This window comes from Aphelocoma coerulescens, chromosome 5 (genome assembly GCF_041296385.1).
Source record: "Aphelocoma coerulescens isolate FSJ_1873_10779 chromosome 5, UR_Acoe_1.0, whole genome shotgun sequence".
Taxonomy (NCBI): Eukaryota; Metazoa; Chordata; class Aves; order Passeriformes; family Corvidae; genus Aphelocoma; species Aphelocoma coerulescens.
The window spans coordinates 37083824-37097546 of record NC_091019.1 but is presented as its reverse complement, the minus strand read 5'-3'; the positions used below and the strand labels follow the sequence as shown (position 1 = coordinate 37097546).

Genomic DNA, 13723 nt, shown 5'->3' with positions numbered 1-13723 from the left:
ATGGAAAAAGTATTTAAGACACTCTTCTTGCTAGGAACCTCTCTTTCTTTTTTTTCCCTCACTGGATTTTTGAATGTTTCATTCGAAAAGTTCTGTATTAACTAATTTAGGCAAAGAGTGGCTTACACTTTGCACATAGAATTTCTCCTCCATGTTTTGCACTGCACCATGCAAAATGGTGCCCTGCATCAGTTCACATCTGAGGCTGTTACTTCCCAATGACTGCATGGTATTAGCTCCTCTTGGTTTCAGTGAACGTTCATGTTAGAAAGTAATTTACTTTTTTAAAAAATTATTTTGAAATCTACAAAACCTTGATCCAGTAGGAGAGACTACAAAATATATCCAATGTGTACATAATACATACACCAGATGTTTGTAGTTTGGTCCATAGACCAATAACTTCATATTGCAGCCCTAACCCAGTGTTTTGTGCATTGTACACTGAGGCATCATTTGATTTATTAAAAAAAAAATCCAGAACATATACTAGTGAACAAGCAAAATGAACAGAGATAGAAGCTATAGATAGCAGCATTAACATTTTTAAAAACACCTTCACTGGAAACAACAAAGACAGAAAAATGTTGTTTGTTTGTTTGTTTTTTAAAGAAGCACTATTGATTGTTTCTAAAGAAGCAGAAGTAATGATAGTGGAACAGTATTTAATTATTTTCCTAATTCCTAAAGAAAAAGCCATAATTATAATCTTTGGGAAGATAGGGGAAAACTACCTTTTTTCCATTTCAAGAAAATTATATACTTATTGGCCTTTAAAGTGGATATCAGATTGAAAGGAACACCATCTTCCCTTCCAAACATACATATCTCCTACTACACTCTTTGACAGAGCTAAGAAAATAAAGTATCTTTACATTAAATAATACTCCATTAAAAGAATGCTCTTTTTTCAATTTCACATATTATTTCTTTGTCTCAGAGTGAGGAACAGAATCTGTAATTTGGCTTAGGTTCACTGCATTTTCTTTTACTGGTGGTCAATTAATGAGTTTCAAACACATTTATTTATGTCATAGTTTCAGAAACAGCTGTTCCTAGGAAGGCTTCTAGTTCCAAACAAAACTCACTAAAATTCATGGAAGATCAAGTGATAGAGGGCTCTTTAAGCGTTCTCAATCAGAAACCAGTTTCATAAATATTACTAAATGACTGACCCTGCTGGCATACACATGCTACTTGCTCTTCATTGAAGTTCTAGATTTTGTGCTCTTGCAAGAAACTTTTTTAAGTTTCTAGCTAAGATGCTGAAAAAACTTCAAAATGTGATCCTAAAGCTTTCAAGAGAGGAAGCAAAGGAACAGAACCTAAAATCTATAAAAATAAGAAATTCAGTTTTTAATTCATAGTTTTAAGTGCCTTAAACCTCAAGATTAGGACACCAGTATCCCATATGTAGTTCATTAATGCAAATAAATCAAAACCAAAGGGAGTACTTATATTTCTTGGTCATCTGCATGGTCAATTCTCTTCATAACCGCTAGTCTTTGTATGTTGTTTATAGGAGAGCATACTTCCCTTTGAAGTTAGTTATTAAAAACACCCAGCACAGAAACTAAGGCTTGCTGATACTTACTGATATTTAAATGATATTTAATAATACTGCTTGCCTAAGTTTGAGTCTTAACAAACTGAAGAAAATCCAAGCACGAACTTGGATGGTTTCCTAAAATTTAGAAGGAGCATTTAGCCTGTGCATACGCAAGGCTGCAGGCCCTGTCCGCATCTGCAGCTCTGCTGCTACAGCTTTTACCTTCCCTTTAAACAACAAGAAACAGTAATTTCAGCGTTGACTTGTGAAAAGAGCCTTGAAAATGACACTTTTACGCCGTTATGCAGCAGGGCTCGGACCCCGCGCCCCAGCGCTGGCCAGACTCAGCACCTCGGTCTCCTCTGCCCGCTGCGGCCGGGGCCAGCTCCTTCCGCGCTCGCAGGCGCCATGGCGGCTCTTAGAAGCCATTTGCGGGGCACCAAACAGAGCACATCCTCAAACGTGAGGCTGCCAGCACCCGGCTCGGCCAGAAAGGCCCGGGGGCACGGGGGCACGGCGGCCCGGCCGGCCAGGAGCCGCGTCCTGCCGCCCGCCGGAGCGGCTGCGCAGAGCCGGGCGGCGCGGGATGGCCGCTCGCACCGCCCCCCTCGCACCGCCCCGGACGGGACGCGGGGCGGAGCTGCGGGAAGCGGCCTCAGCGGCGGCTCGTGGCTGCCTGGGTGCTGGGCTGGTAGCAAAGGGGGCCCCGGGGGTGCCGTGATTCCCCGCCCCGCCATCGCTGTCCTCTGCCTCTCGCCGCCCAGCGCGGCCCGCGCCCCTCCTGCCGCCTCCGCGCAGCCCCGGGGGTGCGAGGCATGAAGCTGAGCAGAGCCCAGTACGATGAGATAGCCCAGTTCCTGGGGCACGTGCAGCCCACCCGGCAGAGCCTGAGGAAGCTGAAGGAGAAGTTTCCTAGGTAAGTGCTTCCCGCCCTCCGGCGCGGGGCTCCGGCGGCTCGGCCCCCGGCGGCGGCCTGCGGGCTCGCTGCGGACGGGCGTGGGGCCGCGGGGGCCGCTCCGCCAGCTCCACCCGGCGCCCCAGTTCAGGCCCCACACGGTACAAAATCACCAGCACACGCACACTGTAGTCGACGGCAAGCGACAGCTCGCTGAAGCTGCCCCTGGGAGCGGGGTACTGCTCCACCCTCCGTGACCTGAGGAGTTGGCACAAAATAAAGAATGCTTCCCCCCCCGCCCCCGACAAACGTCCAAGTGAAAGTTCTCGGGGCCCTTCATGAGCCTCTTATACACCAAGTAGGTGTTCTGATGTGAATGAAACCTTACGGCTCAGGCCGAACGTCTGTGGCTGAGGCCAAGTGTGGAATCCATCCTGCAATACCATTGCCCTTGTTGCTTAGGGAGAAGGGACTTTATGGATCCATAATTCTCTGCTTGGTGCTGCATTCCAGTTGGAACTGGAAAAGGGATCATCTTTTTACCTCTGGCCATTCATGTGCTTCCTTGCTTGAGCTGTGTTCAGAATTCTCAAAGACATTTGCAAATGACCATGGGCTAGGATGGAAAGGTATGCATGACAGGATGTGCTTCATGCACCAGTCTTCATTGCTAAAATTTACTTACTACCAACTACAACAAGAGTTTTAAGGAATGTTGCAAGGTTTTTCACTTTCTTTTCAGGTTTGGGGTAAGGATTGCTAATGCTGAATTGGACAGGAAAGCAAATTGAGTTCTCTGGGGAAAAGAGTGGTGCTGTCTCTAAAATCACCAGAAATAATACAGAAAAATATAGGGGGTGAGATACTGTATCTACTTTGGTGAGAGAGAGAGAGAAATAAGTAAAACAGAAAATCATTCACATGTTTCCTGAATGAGCCTTGCTAGTCTTAACCACAAGTGTGGCGGAAGAAACTGACGCTGTGTGTAACTTACAGCCAACATTAACTTAGGCTTTTAAACAGTCCAGTGAAATCCTTTCCTATTCAGGAAAGTGTGAGAGAATTGCCCTGTTATAGAGAAGAAGTGATGGTAAAGCATTGTGGTTGGTTCAGGGAGTTCATGTTGCGTTTTGGGAACCCAGCTCAGCTTGCGCAGTACTTCCTGCAACCTGGGAAACCACTTACTGTGACAATGTGTCTAAGGAGCTTAGACTTGCCTTTATCACTTTGGTGCTAATGAAATTAGGAGAGAGGTTTTGTGTGTATTTGTTTGTGCATGCATACATACACATGCACACGTTCTCTTTTTCTACTCTCCTTATGAAGTTGAAAAAAGGTTAGAATTTGGGTTGGTTTTCCAGGTCAGTCACTATTTTTAGGAACCTGCTTCCAGAACAGATCCATAGGCACATGAGTGTTTGTGATCAAATTTGTCCAGAAAGGACTGGGCTTTTCTGATATATTTTACTTCCCAGTGCACTCACTTGATGCTGCAAAAGATCTGTCGAGTCTTCTGTTTCAGAACTTGATGACTCCTGAACAACTATGTGCAACTAACAGTGTAGGGTTATTTAGAAGAATTATGGTTTTTTTCTAAAGGAGCTGGCTCAGGTGTGGTGAGCACTGAAAAGCAAAGGTTAGCTGTAGTAGTTGCTTCCACACTTAAATGGCTTAGCATACTCTTATCTTGTTATTCAATTATGATATGAGAATGTCCTGCTCCGAATTTTGCTTGTAGGTCTCTCCTGAATTTTGTTTGCCCATCCTAGGAGAAGGCTATAATCTTCTATATGAGTGATGATAGCTATGATAATAGCTAGATAATGATAATTGATAGCTTTTTAAAAATGCCTGTCTTAAGTATATTTTGAGGAGGTCTGCACTTCTTTCTGGGAATGTGATACTTCTTTGTTGTCTCTTTGTTTATTTCTCTTAACAGGTCAGATGCAGAAGATAAATAATACGATCCAAGGCCACTGCTTTCCTTAGAAGTAAGGCAGGTGTATTGAAGCAGATACATGTTATGATGTGGAAAACAGGCATTCTCTATAACCCTTATCTTGTAAAAGAGGCCAGCTGCAGAAATTTGTAAACTTGTTTGCCATCTTAAAGGGGAGGCTTTTTCAGTGATGTGTTTGATAACTGTGGAGGAAGCAAGTTTTTCTTATAATCTAGAACTTTCGTCGTTCTAGGAAAAGAAGGGTCTGATTGGACTTTCTGGCTGTTTTTTTTTTTTTTTTTTTTCCTTCATGAAAGCCAGAATCAAATAAAGCCCCCCACCCAGCTCAACTTTCTAATTCAATCTTTTTAAGAAAATATTCCAGAATCTGTTACGATACCTGCAGTGTGATGAAGGTGTCCGTAGCCAGTTTCCTATTATTGTATGGTAGCAGTTGCTGATTCAAACTGGAAAGTACTAACATCCATAACAGCTGTTTTCACCTTGCGCTTTCAATCTTTTCCTGGGAAGGATTGGTATTCCACTGGCAATGCAATACATAAATTGACAGTTTTCAAATATTTCTGGTTCCTACTGCCTCATAGATCTTGAGAGTCTTTGGATTTCTGCATTAATCTGCTCAGGTTTTTTCTAATACTGTCTTATCTCTTGGTTCCTCCCTCAGCTGTTGTATTTCCTGAAGCCTCACATTTTATGCTCCTAATTTGTATAAAATATCTTTCATGCTTTGTGCAAGGGCCTACTCTTGTTCTACAGTTTCTCCCTAAGAATTGGTTGCAATTTCTGTAAACAATTGCCACAGTTTAATGCATGGGTATGCTGGGTGGTAGCTGCCAACCCGACCTGTGAATCTAAATAAATTTTTAACAGCGTAGTTTGTGTTTTACTATTATTGAACTACTTCAGCAGGTGAGATTATTACTTCAAAAGAGTATTGTCGTGTGACTTATTAATGTCAAAAAGTCAAAATTAGACTGCTTCTCATACTGTGTATAAGTATTTTTATACAAGTGTTGGGAATTCTTATATTTTACAACCCTGTAACTTTACATGCAACATAGATTTAGTCTATGTTGCTTAAAATCCAGTTATTTTGCAAAAACTTGGGTATCGAATTGCTGTTCTTTGTCTGTTAGTGCTGTGCTTTGTATTTCATGCCTGGCAATTACCAATGTATTATTCATTTCTTTATTCTTAAGGTATTTGTTACATCCTTAGCAGTTGTCTCCTAACATGTTCCCATTTAATAGCAGGGTATTTGGATGACCTGAGGATTATCAAAATGTGATTTTGAGCACTAAGCACAATAAATCTCTGCCAATATTGGATCGCTGATCCGTAGTTTCTTTGATCTTTTTAATGCATATGCCACTGGACTGATAATGCTTTATATTCAGTGTTGTACTTTTCTGTTGAAGTGCACTAACTTTTCTGCTTTGCTTCTTACCTGAATTTTTTGTTTTGCTAATAATTTGTGGTTTTCTTTGTTACTTCTGTAGTATATTCTTCAGCTTTCCCTTCAGCTATGGACTCATATTCTTCTGAGATACTATTCTTCTCAATGAGAGCTAATGTCTAAATTGAATGAGCCATTGTAGGACTGGTTGTGGAATGTAGGGTGTTGCAGGAAATGTTCTGAGAAAGTTAAAACTTTCTATTCAGTGCACGTTTTTCTCTTCAATGGTAGTTAGAGCTGCGTACGAGTAGAATCTTCTACATACAAATCACCTTAGCACTACCTATTTATAGTGACAAGATGTAAGTTAGACCTTTAAACTTTTACCTTTTTTCAAAGACTATTTTAACTTGTACTGAAAAGTCCAACTTCTAAGAGTTAAATTCGTACCCAAACTGGTCTTCTAGTACTTCAGTTTAGCTGTTTACTGTTTTAGTTGTTTCAATTTTTCTGTGTATGGCAGAATACATTGTTTCTCTCAGAAACTTTTTCTAAAGCTTCTTATTAGTAGAACATGATTGACTAATGAGTAGACCCTTCTCAAATATATACCTTGTACATATTTTCCTGTTCTTTGTATCCAATTCTGATTGAATATTATAGTTGTCTAAACTGAATCTTTGTCTTGGTTTAAGATAACTTAAAGGTGAACACTCTTAAATGAATTTTTCTCCTTTATTTTAACCAATCCCTTTCCACCAATAAGGAGAAACAAAATGTGAGTAGATATAAGTGAAAAAATAACAGTTTACTAACAAGTGAAACTGCAAAAGGCAAAAAATAACAGTAAATAATCACTAGATGCAAAATTGCTAAATCTCACTAACTCCCCCAGAACAAAGTGAGCCCTGAAATGGCGGAAATATTCTTTTCAGATGGCACCCACCATGGGCGACCACTGTGGGGAGAGAAAGGGAAAATGGCATCAGACCCTGCCCTTGAGACGGCATTTTTGCAGGCGATCACACGGTCTGGGAGACGAAGGGAAGGGATGGTGGCAAACCCTCGGGAGGGCAGGAGCTTATGGAGCAGTTCTAGTGGCAGATGAGAAGTGCTGGCGCTTGTGGGGTCAGCACCACTGCCTGCCAGACTGACGATGTTGGTGCTGACGTTCTCCCAGCTGCAGGTGTGCTGTGGGGGGAGAAACCGGTGTGTCAGCACTGACACGGGGTGACCGGGCCCCAGCGACCGGCTGGCTTTGCAAAGTTCACTCCAAAACAGTTTTTGATTGCGAAGTGCAGATTTTAGGAGTGGTTACTATTGGAAGCCCAGGAGAAAACCCCAACCAACCACCCAAAGTAACCCCTCCAAAGCAGAGCCTCCACTTTCAGCAAATGCTGTCAGCAGAGAGTTCCCTGCTTCCCAGCTCCAATTTAAAAAGGGTCTGGTGTAATGCCCCCTCTGCCCTGGGATTCCAGTTCTGGATGTGTTGGGTCTTAAAGAGGCAGTAACAATTTTGGGCATGGATAGATACGGAATAAAATAACATTTTGGGTTACCCATGACAATCTTCCTTTGGTCTCTATCAAGCTTCCTAAGAATGTAAGCTTTGGTGACCCAATTCATTATGATGCTGTCTTGGGTTTTTTTTCAAATATGAGTTTTTTTCTGGCTTGGTTCTGTTTTGAGTGTTTGAATTTCTTACATCAGGTTGTGCTTGAATTGGAGATTCCAGAAATGTTTTTATGGTCCAAGTTGTCTCAGTACCTTGAGCATCATTTAGTGATTCCAAAATCCATGCTTTTCAAGTTCTGAACTGTTGTGAAATGTCTTTCAGTCCATTGAGGAGTGCTATATTCTTCCAAAGCAGTTTATGTAGTCTATGTTGTTTCTCTTCCTTTTTTCAAGCTGTTAAACAAACTAACAAACTTGGTGCCTCTAGTTCAACTTTCTTTAGGTACATTCACTTGTATTCCTTTAAAAGAAACATTAGTTTCTGAGGCTATCTAAGTGCAAACTGTGTTTTAGAGATTTTGAAAGTACTAGGATTTCTAAGTATTAGGACTTTTATCAGCTGCCATGTGCGGTTCTTCACTTTTGTACATCTATTTGAAAAAGTACCATCCTGTTTGTGTATCTTGTGTGAAAACTTCCATGTGATCAGGAGGAGCTTTTTTCACAGCAGAAGGGTAAAGGAACCTGTAAGAGAAGTACTTTTTAAAAGTTTTCCTTCCTTTTTTTTTCCCCCAGTAAACAAGAGAAAAATGTGATGCACAGCTTCATATTGATGTACTTGAGTATGGCTATTTGGTTTTAATGTATGTAACTTCATATTTGATTATTGGAATGCACACTCTTTGTTCCCACAGCATATCAAGGGATGCACATTCTACATTCATGACCTCTGTTCTTCATTACTTAATGTCACTTCAGCTTTACACACATTTTCAGTAACTGTGTGGCTCTTTCTCCAACTTACTGATAGCTTTATTAAATGACACCAGGCCGGGGAAGCATCTCAGCAAGATTTTCATTTAAAAACAAAAATGTATCTGCACAGTAATGCGTTATAATGTAAGTTGGAAAAAATAATCTGTTTATTATTTGCTCATTTTTATCACTTTCTCTGTGATGATTCATATTGAAACAAAGGTCCTAAAGAAGTTTAAATGTATGGTATCAATGTTATTTCTTCTACCAGCTGCTTAAGACTGAGGAAGCATTTTTTTCTTCCTCTTTCTAGTGTCATTATTGCCTCTGGTTTTGTTTTTTAGAGTTGGGGATGGATAGGCCTCTCATTTTCCTCTTGAAGCCAATATTGTTTACAAGGCAATATATTGCTTCTTTGTGAATAATTTTGTTCTGGTTTCGTGCAGTTCCTTAGATTGTCAAGCAGTACTGATGAGCTCACGATGGTTGTGGTGAGAAACAGGAAGGTGGAACTGCTCTTCTCTTTCATCCCCCTTTTTTATTTTTCCAATTCTGTGTTCTGGTGTCTGGAGCCTGCAGATTAAGTCGAAGTGGAAGCAGAATTCTTCGTGCTCTGCTCTAGTGCTCTTTGGAGCTGCTCTTACCCAGGAAGGCAGACTGGCAGTGAGGCTCACGAGCAAAGGGCAGATAGTTGCCTCCATGGCTCACAGAGTTCGAGGCTCTGAACTCAGGCACAGGATTATTAGACAGTTTGTATTTATGAGCAGGCAACCTACTGCTGTGTGACACTTCAGTTGCACTCTCTTCTGCCTAGAAAGGTTCTTGTCATAGCAAGCCCAAGATTATTCTTGTAACTTCTCCTGCTCTCCCTGCTCTTCTGAATAGTTGATTAACTATTTTGAAAGGCAGAAGAACTAGGCTATTTTTCATTACTCTGCAAACACTGATCTAGCAAATCTCATTTGGAAAGATGCCTTTGTGTTTATGAGTGCTAGAAACTTCTTTTGAAAAAACCAAAGTTTAAAATCACATTTTAAACTCCCTTTTTCTATATTCTTAGTACTTAACAATGGCATAAATTCATGCTCTGCTTATATAAATGATTTCAATATGTGGCAAATGCTTTGTACCTGTGAACCATGTTTAAATGTACTGGAGGATTTAACAAGAGTATCAATGAAACAGTAGAATTTTAAAAGTTTTATATTTTCTTCTTCTTTCATATTAGACTTCAGAGTAAACAAAGTTTGACACTGAGTTTGTTTCTGTCTACTCTATGTAAAAAAAAAACTAGTAAAATTTTATATTAGTTACGTACTTGAAGCTGCAGTAAACCTCACAGGTAAACAGATTGATAATGAGAGGTGAGAATGAGGTCTTGGCTCATTAATTGAAAAGAGAATTAGCAATGTAAAAGTTTCAAGAAGTGACCTGCAATAAAATGTAGTATATTTTAAATAATCCTAAAGTGAAATAAAAATTAACTATGCAAAGTAATTATGGGAACAACTGATACTATTCCCTTTGGAAAGATGTTATTCGAACCCTTGGTAGAAAATCTGTGTTACAGCTTTGATAGGCTGAACCAGTGGGCGATTTCTTTTTTCGCTTAAATGTCAGTGAACAAGCCTTAAAGAGCTTGTAACCGGTTGTATTTGGTATGACTTGCTAACAAACTGTTGGCTTGTGCTATGATCCAAAATAGGAAGGATACCAATTTTCTCCTGTAATATGAAGTATTATGTGACAGAAATCAACAAAATCTGTGTATGACTCAGAAAAACTTTATCTTCTTTATTATTCATTAAATTAAACAGAAGATACTTACTTAAAATTAGATATTGATAGCACTGGGAGGTTTCAGAGTAGAATGGAAAATACAGTTTTTCTCACATTTGTAGCTTTCCCAACACCGGTAGACAGGATGTAGGCAGAAAACTTCCACTGGCACATGTAAACACTCGGTTTTCAGGACATGGATGCTTTCTTTTGTTTGAAGAGATAGAAGGGTTTTTTTGACTTGTTTGCATGTTACCTATTAATAGAAAAGTAGGTGTAATATACAAGTGTGTGTCAGCATGAAAGTTAATTTTGAAGGAAGTCCATTGTAATTTTCTGTCACATTTTTTATAGCTGTAACCATCTTCTTCCTTACAAGCACTCCCACATATGTTGTCCATCCTAGCAAAATACAAACCCGTTTTAAACGCTAGTCTTGAAATTTTGTTTGAAATACACAAGGAAAATTAAGGTTTTATTTTCTGAATTCTTGAGTACCGATAAATCTCTTTCTTCTCCCTTAATGTTTTCCCCTTCCAGTTTGTGAAGTGCTACCATATGGGAGTACAGTTCTTTTCATAAAAAAAATAATTACACAGAACAGGACTTACTGCACTTGTGAAATTCATTTTGGCTGAGTAAAGGGAAACCTTTTTTGGCCTTGAGGAATTTATACAAACCACTTAGAAGCCAATCTTATATCCTTTGAAGATTTGATGGTGAAATACAATGATTGGAGGGGGCCTTTTAAAGCAGATGTGGAAATTAGTTCTCTATAATTTGAAAATGCATTCTGAGTCTGTTGGAGCTGTGTGTTAAGTGCTCTTATTTAATTCAGAAGAAAAGGAAGAAAAAGAGAAAGAGAAAAAAAGAAACAAATAATACAGAGAAAAGAGAAAACAAAAGGAAGAGAAAAAATATAGACAAGGGAAAAGAGATAAAATGCAAGAGAAAAAGAAATAAAATGGAGAAAAAAGAGAAAAGAAAACAGAGAAAGAGCAGAAAATTATTTATAAAGGGAAAGGAAAAGAAAAAAGAAAATACTTTCATATGTGAAAGCTGGGAGAGTTGTCTTGGTCACCATGTACGCTACTGTGTTGCTTTGTGAGGTTTAGTTTGGTTGTACTTTCTGACACTTCTTAAATTCCATGGATGTGATTATCACCAGTAGGATAGGAATAGAAGTCTTGTGGCACAGTTTTTTCTAAGTATTTCATTCTAAAGCAAGCTTGGTGTCATCAGATAGACCAACAGATGTCTGTAGATTTAAGGGCAAGATTATGGTGGTTGTTAAGGAAGGATGAAGTGGAAGTTTTAACACTGACCATATGTGCATTTTAATTGAGTTGTGGATTTTAGGATACCATTATATTCATGTTGCTTGTATTTAAGGAATATTGTGATAGAAATGATAATTCTTGATTGTATTTTAGAAACAGCTCCATAATGTATCATTCTTCTGAAGCCTGCAAGCAAGTCTAGGCTCTAGTTTTATGAGGATAGGGGATTTGCTACATCGGAATGGAAAATATTTTATTCATGCGTTGTTTTTTGGACAATCATATTCGGGGCTATATTACAATGGCACGATAAATTGCTGAATACGCTGTCTGCTGAATATGACCTCACCATGAAAAATTTGATGCATTAGAGTAGGAAAGGTTGGAATATATCAACCTTAGCTGACAAGGGACTTTGAATTTTGACCTAACACAGATGACCTTTGTGTGCAATAAAAGTGAGTTTAATCTCCAGGTCAAGGTTGAGGTGAACGGTAGGGCAATGTGGATTGGTTTGTACTGGCTGTGTCTGGATCACACCTAGCAAGTAAAGAAATCCAAGGTCTTTGCACATCAGAGTAACCAAATGCTTGTTTACCTAAACTTTACTCACATCTGTTGTACCACCTTTAAAAACTTGTGGTGCTGTAGACAGCTAACTCTTCAGCAGCTGCGGACTATTTCATTTGAAGCTCAGTGTTTCGGAGTAAGAGGCGTGAGGTATGTATATTCTGCTCCTATAGATCACTGAATAGGTAAATAAAATTTCTTCTCTAACATGTAGAAGAAAGACTGCTCACGATATTGCCTTGCTATGAAAAGGGTGAAATCTAGAAGCTTTGTTTCTTTGACAGCTAGCCTGTCTTTTGAACATCAGAAGTTTATTTCTAAATGTCTTATGCTTTTAAGAGGAATGTAATTAACAGAGTTCTGATACGTTTCATTAGGCAAATACAAAGAAAACAGGTCCTTTTGAGCACTCCATTGCTGTAAAAGGAATTTGATCAAAAAAGCTAAGTTACAAAATGTTTTGAGGATTGTCTAGGTTTCGTAATAAAGACATATAGATGAATTTAAATCAAATATTGTTGCATTTATAGTAGTCACTAACAAAATCCATCTTTTTAGCTGGCTCATGTTCTAGGAGTGCTATTTCACTAACATACCAAAGGTGCATTTGCTGAATACTGTACACATAGAAGAGTGGTAGCAGTGGTGCTGTTGGAAGGAGAGAGTTCTCTTTAAATCAGCCAGGGAAAAAAAAAGTTTGAGACTAATGGAAAGAACCTCTACTCCTTTAATAGAGCCTGCAAAATATATTCTCCAGGACTGATCAGCTCTGAAGGCTCTAGAGGTTTGATGATTGGAATGGCAGGAAATCACGCTTTCAGGACATAACGAATTGACTAGGCCATCCATCATTTGTTAGCATGCGCTGAAACACTGGGTTTGTGTGCAGAGGTCTGTGATTTAGTAAATACTTGGGAGATGAATAGAGCTTACACACAAGGGAAGATATTGCTGTCCTTCAGCAGCCTTAGACACAGATCCCTGCTGAGAAGGCCGTCTGACAGCAGCTCATCAGTAACTGGCCTGTCACAGTCAGTGATGCCCACCAGCCATCCCCACTATATTAAATGCATTTTTAATATCTGCTTCAGTAGATTTAATGAAGAAAATTTAGTTTCCATACTCTGATCACTGCTTTCTCAAGTGTTTTAAAGCATTGAGTGAAGCACTTCGAAGAAAGGAATTGTGCTGATAACAGAAGTTTACTGAAAATCAAAATGAAACAGGGCTGTTATTATCCAAATAGTTTCCTTGAAGCAAAACAAAAATGTTTGGAAAAAGCAGTGATGATCTTAGAAACAATTGACCCTCCTGCAGAGGGACCTTATGCAGCAGAATGTACAGCAGCAGAGATGCAGTGCTGGGAAAGGTGTTTGCACAGTGGTTCTGTTTAGTGTGGCAGAGCTTGCCAAAAGGCAAAATTGCATTTCTTACGCTCTCATGTGTCAGTACCAGAATCAGATCATCATTCTGTCTGGCTTTCAGGATCCAGAGAGGAGGGTGGCTATGAATGGAAGGAATAGAATAGATCAAGTGTTCAATTGCTAACATAGATTTTGTTTTTGGTTTTGACATTTTTGCAAGTGGTGCTTTTGGTGAAAATAATTGGAGTGTTACATGGTATTATATAAACTGATATAAGAAACAAATAATAAGACACAATGAAAAATAGAACTGCTATTTTTATAACTCAGCACACTCATTGAGAATTATTCAATATTGACATTATGCATGTAAGGATTGTACAGAATTATTTTTTAACTTTATGGCAAATGATAAGATCATTTGCTGTCCATATGTATAGGTAAACTTCACAGTTATTTGATTTTTCTTCCAACTTTCAGGGAAAACTTCTGTTTACATA

The 13723-nt window shown here is 39.3% G+C and overlaps 1 protein-coding gene across 5 annotated transcripts in view; it reads left to right on the top strand.

Annotated features, from left to right (window-relative positions):
- The first annotated feature begins 2178 nt into the window (after positions 1-2178).
- Positions 2179-13723, top strand: part of CDIN1 (CDAN1 interacting nuclease 1) — a 125753-nt gene continuing 114208 nt past the window's right edge. For all 5 annotated transcript variants that reach the window (XM_069017709.1, XM_069017707.1, XM_069017706.1 and 2 more), the window contains exon 1: positions 2179-2465. In XM_069017709.1, coding sequence (XP_068873810.1) covers positions 2365-2465 — 101 coding nt within the window. In that variant the 5' untranslated portion in view covers positions 2179-2364. The remainder of the gene's footprint in view (positions 2466-13723) is intronic.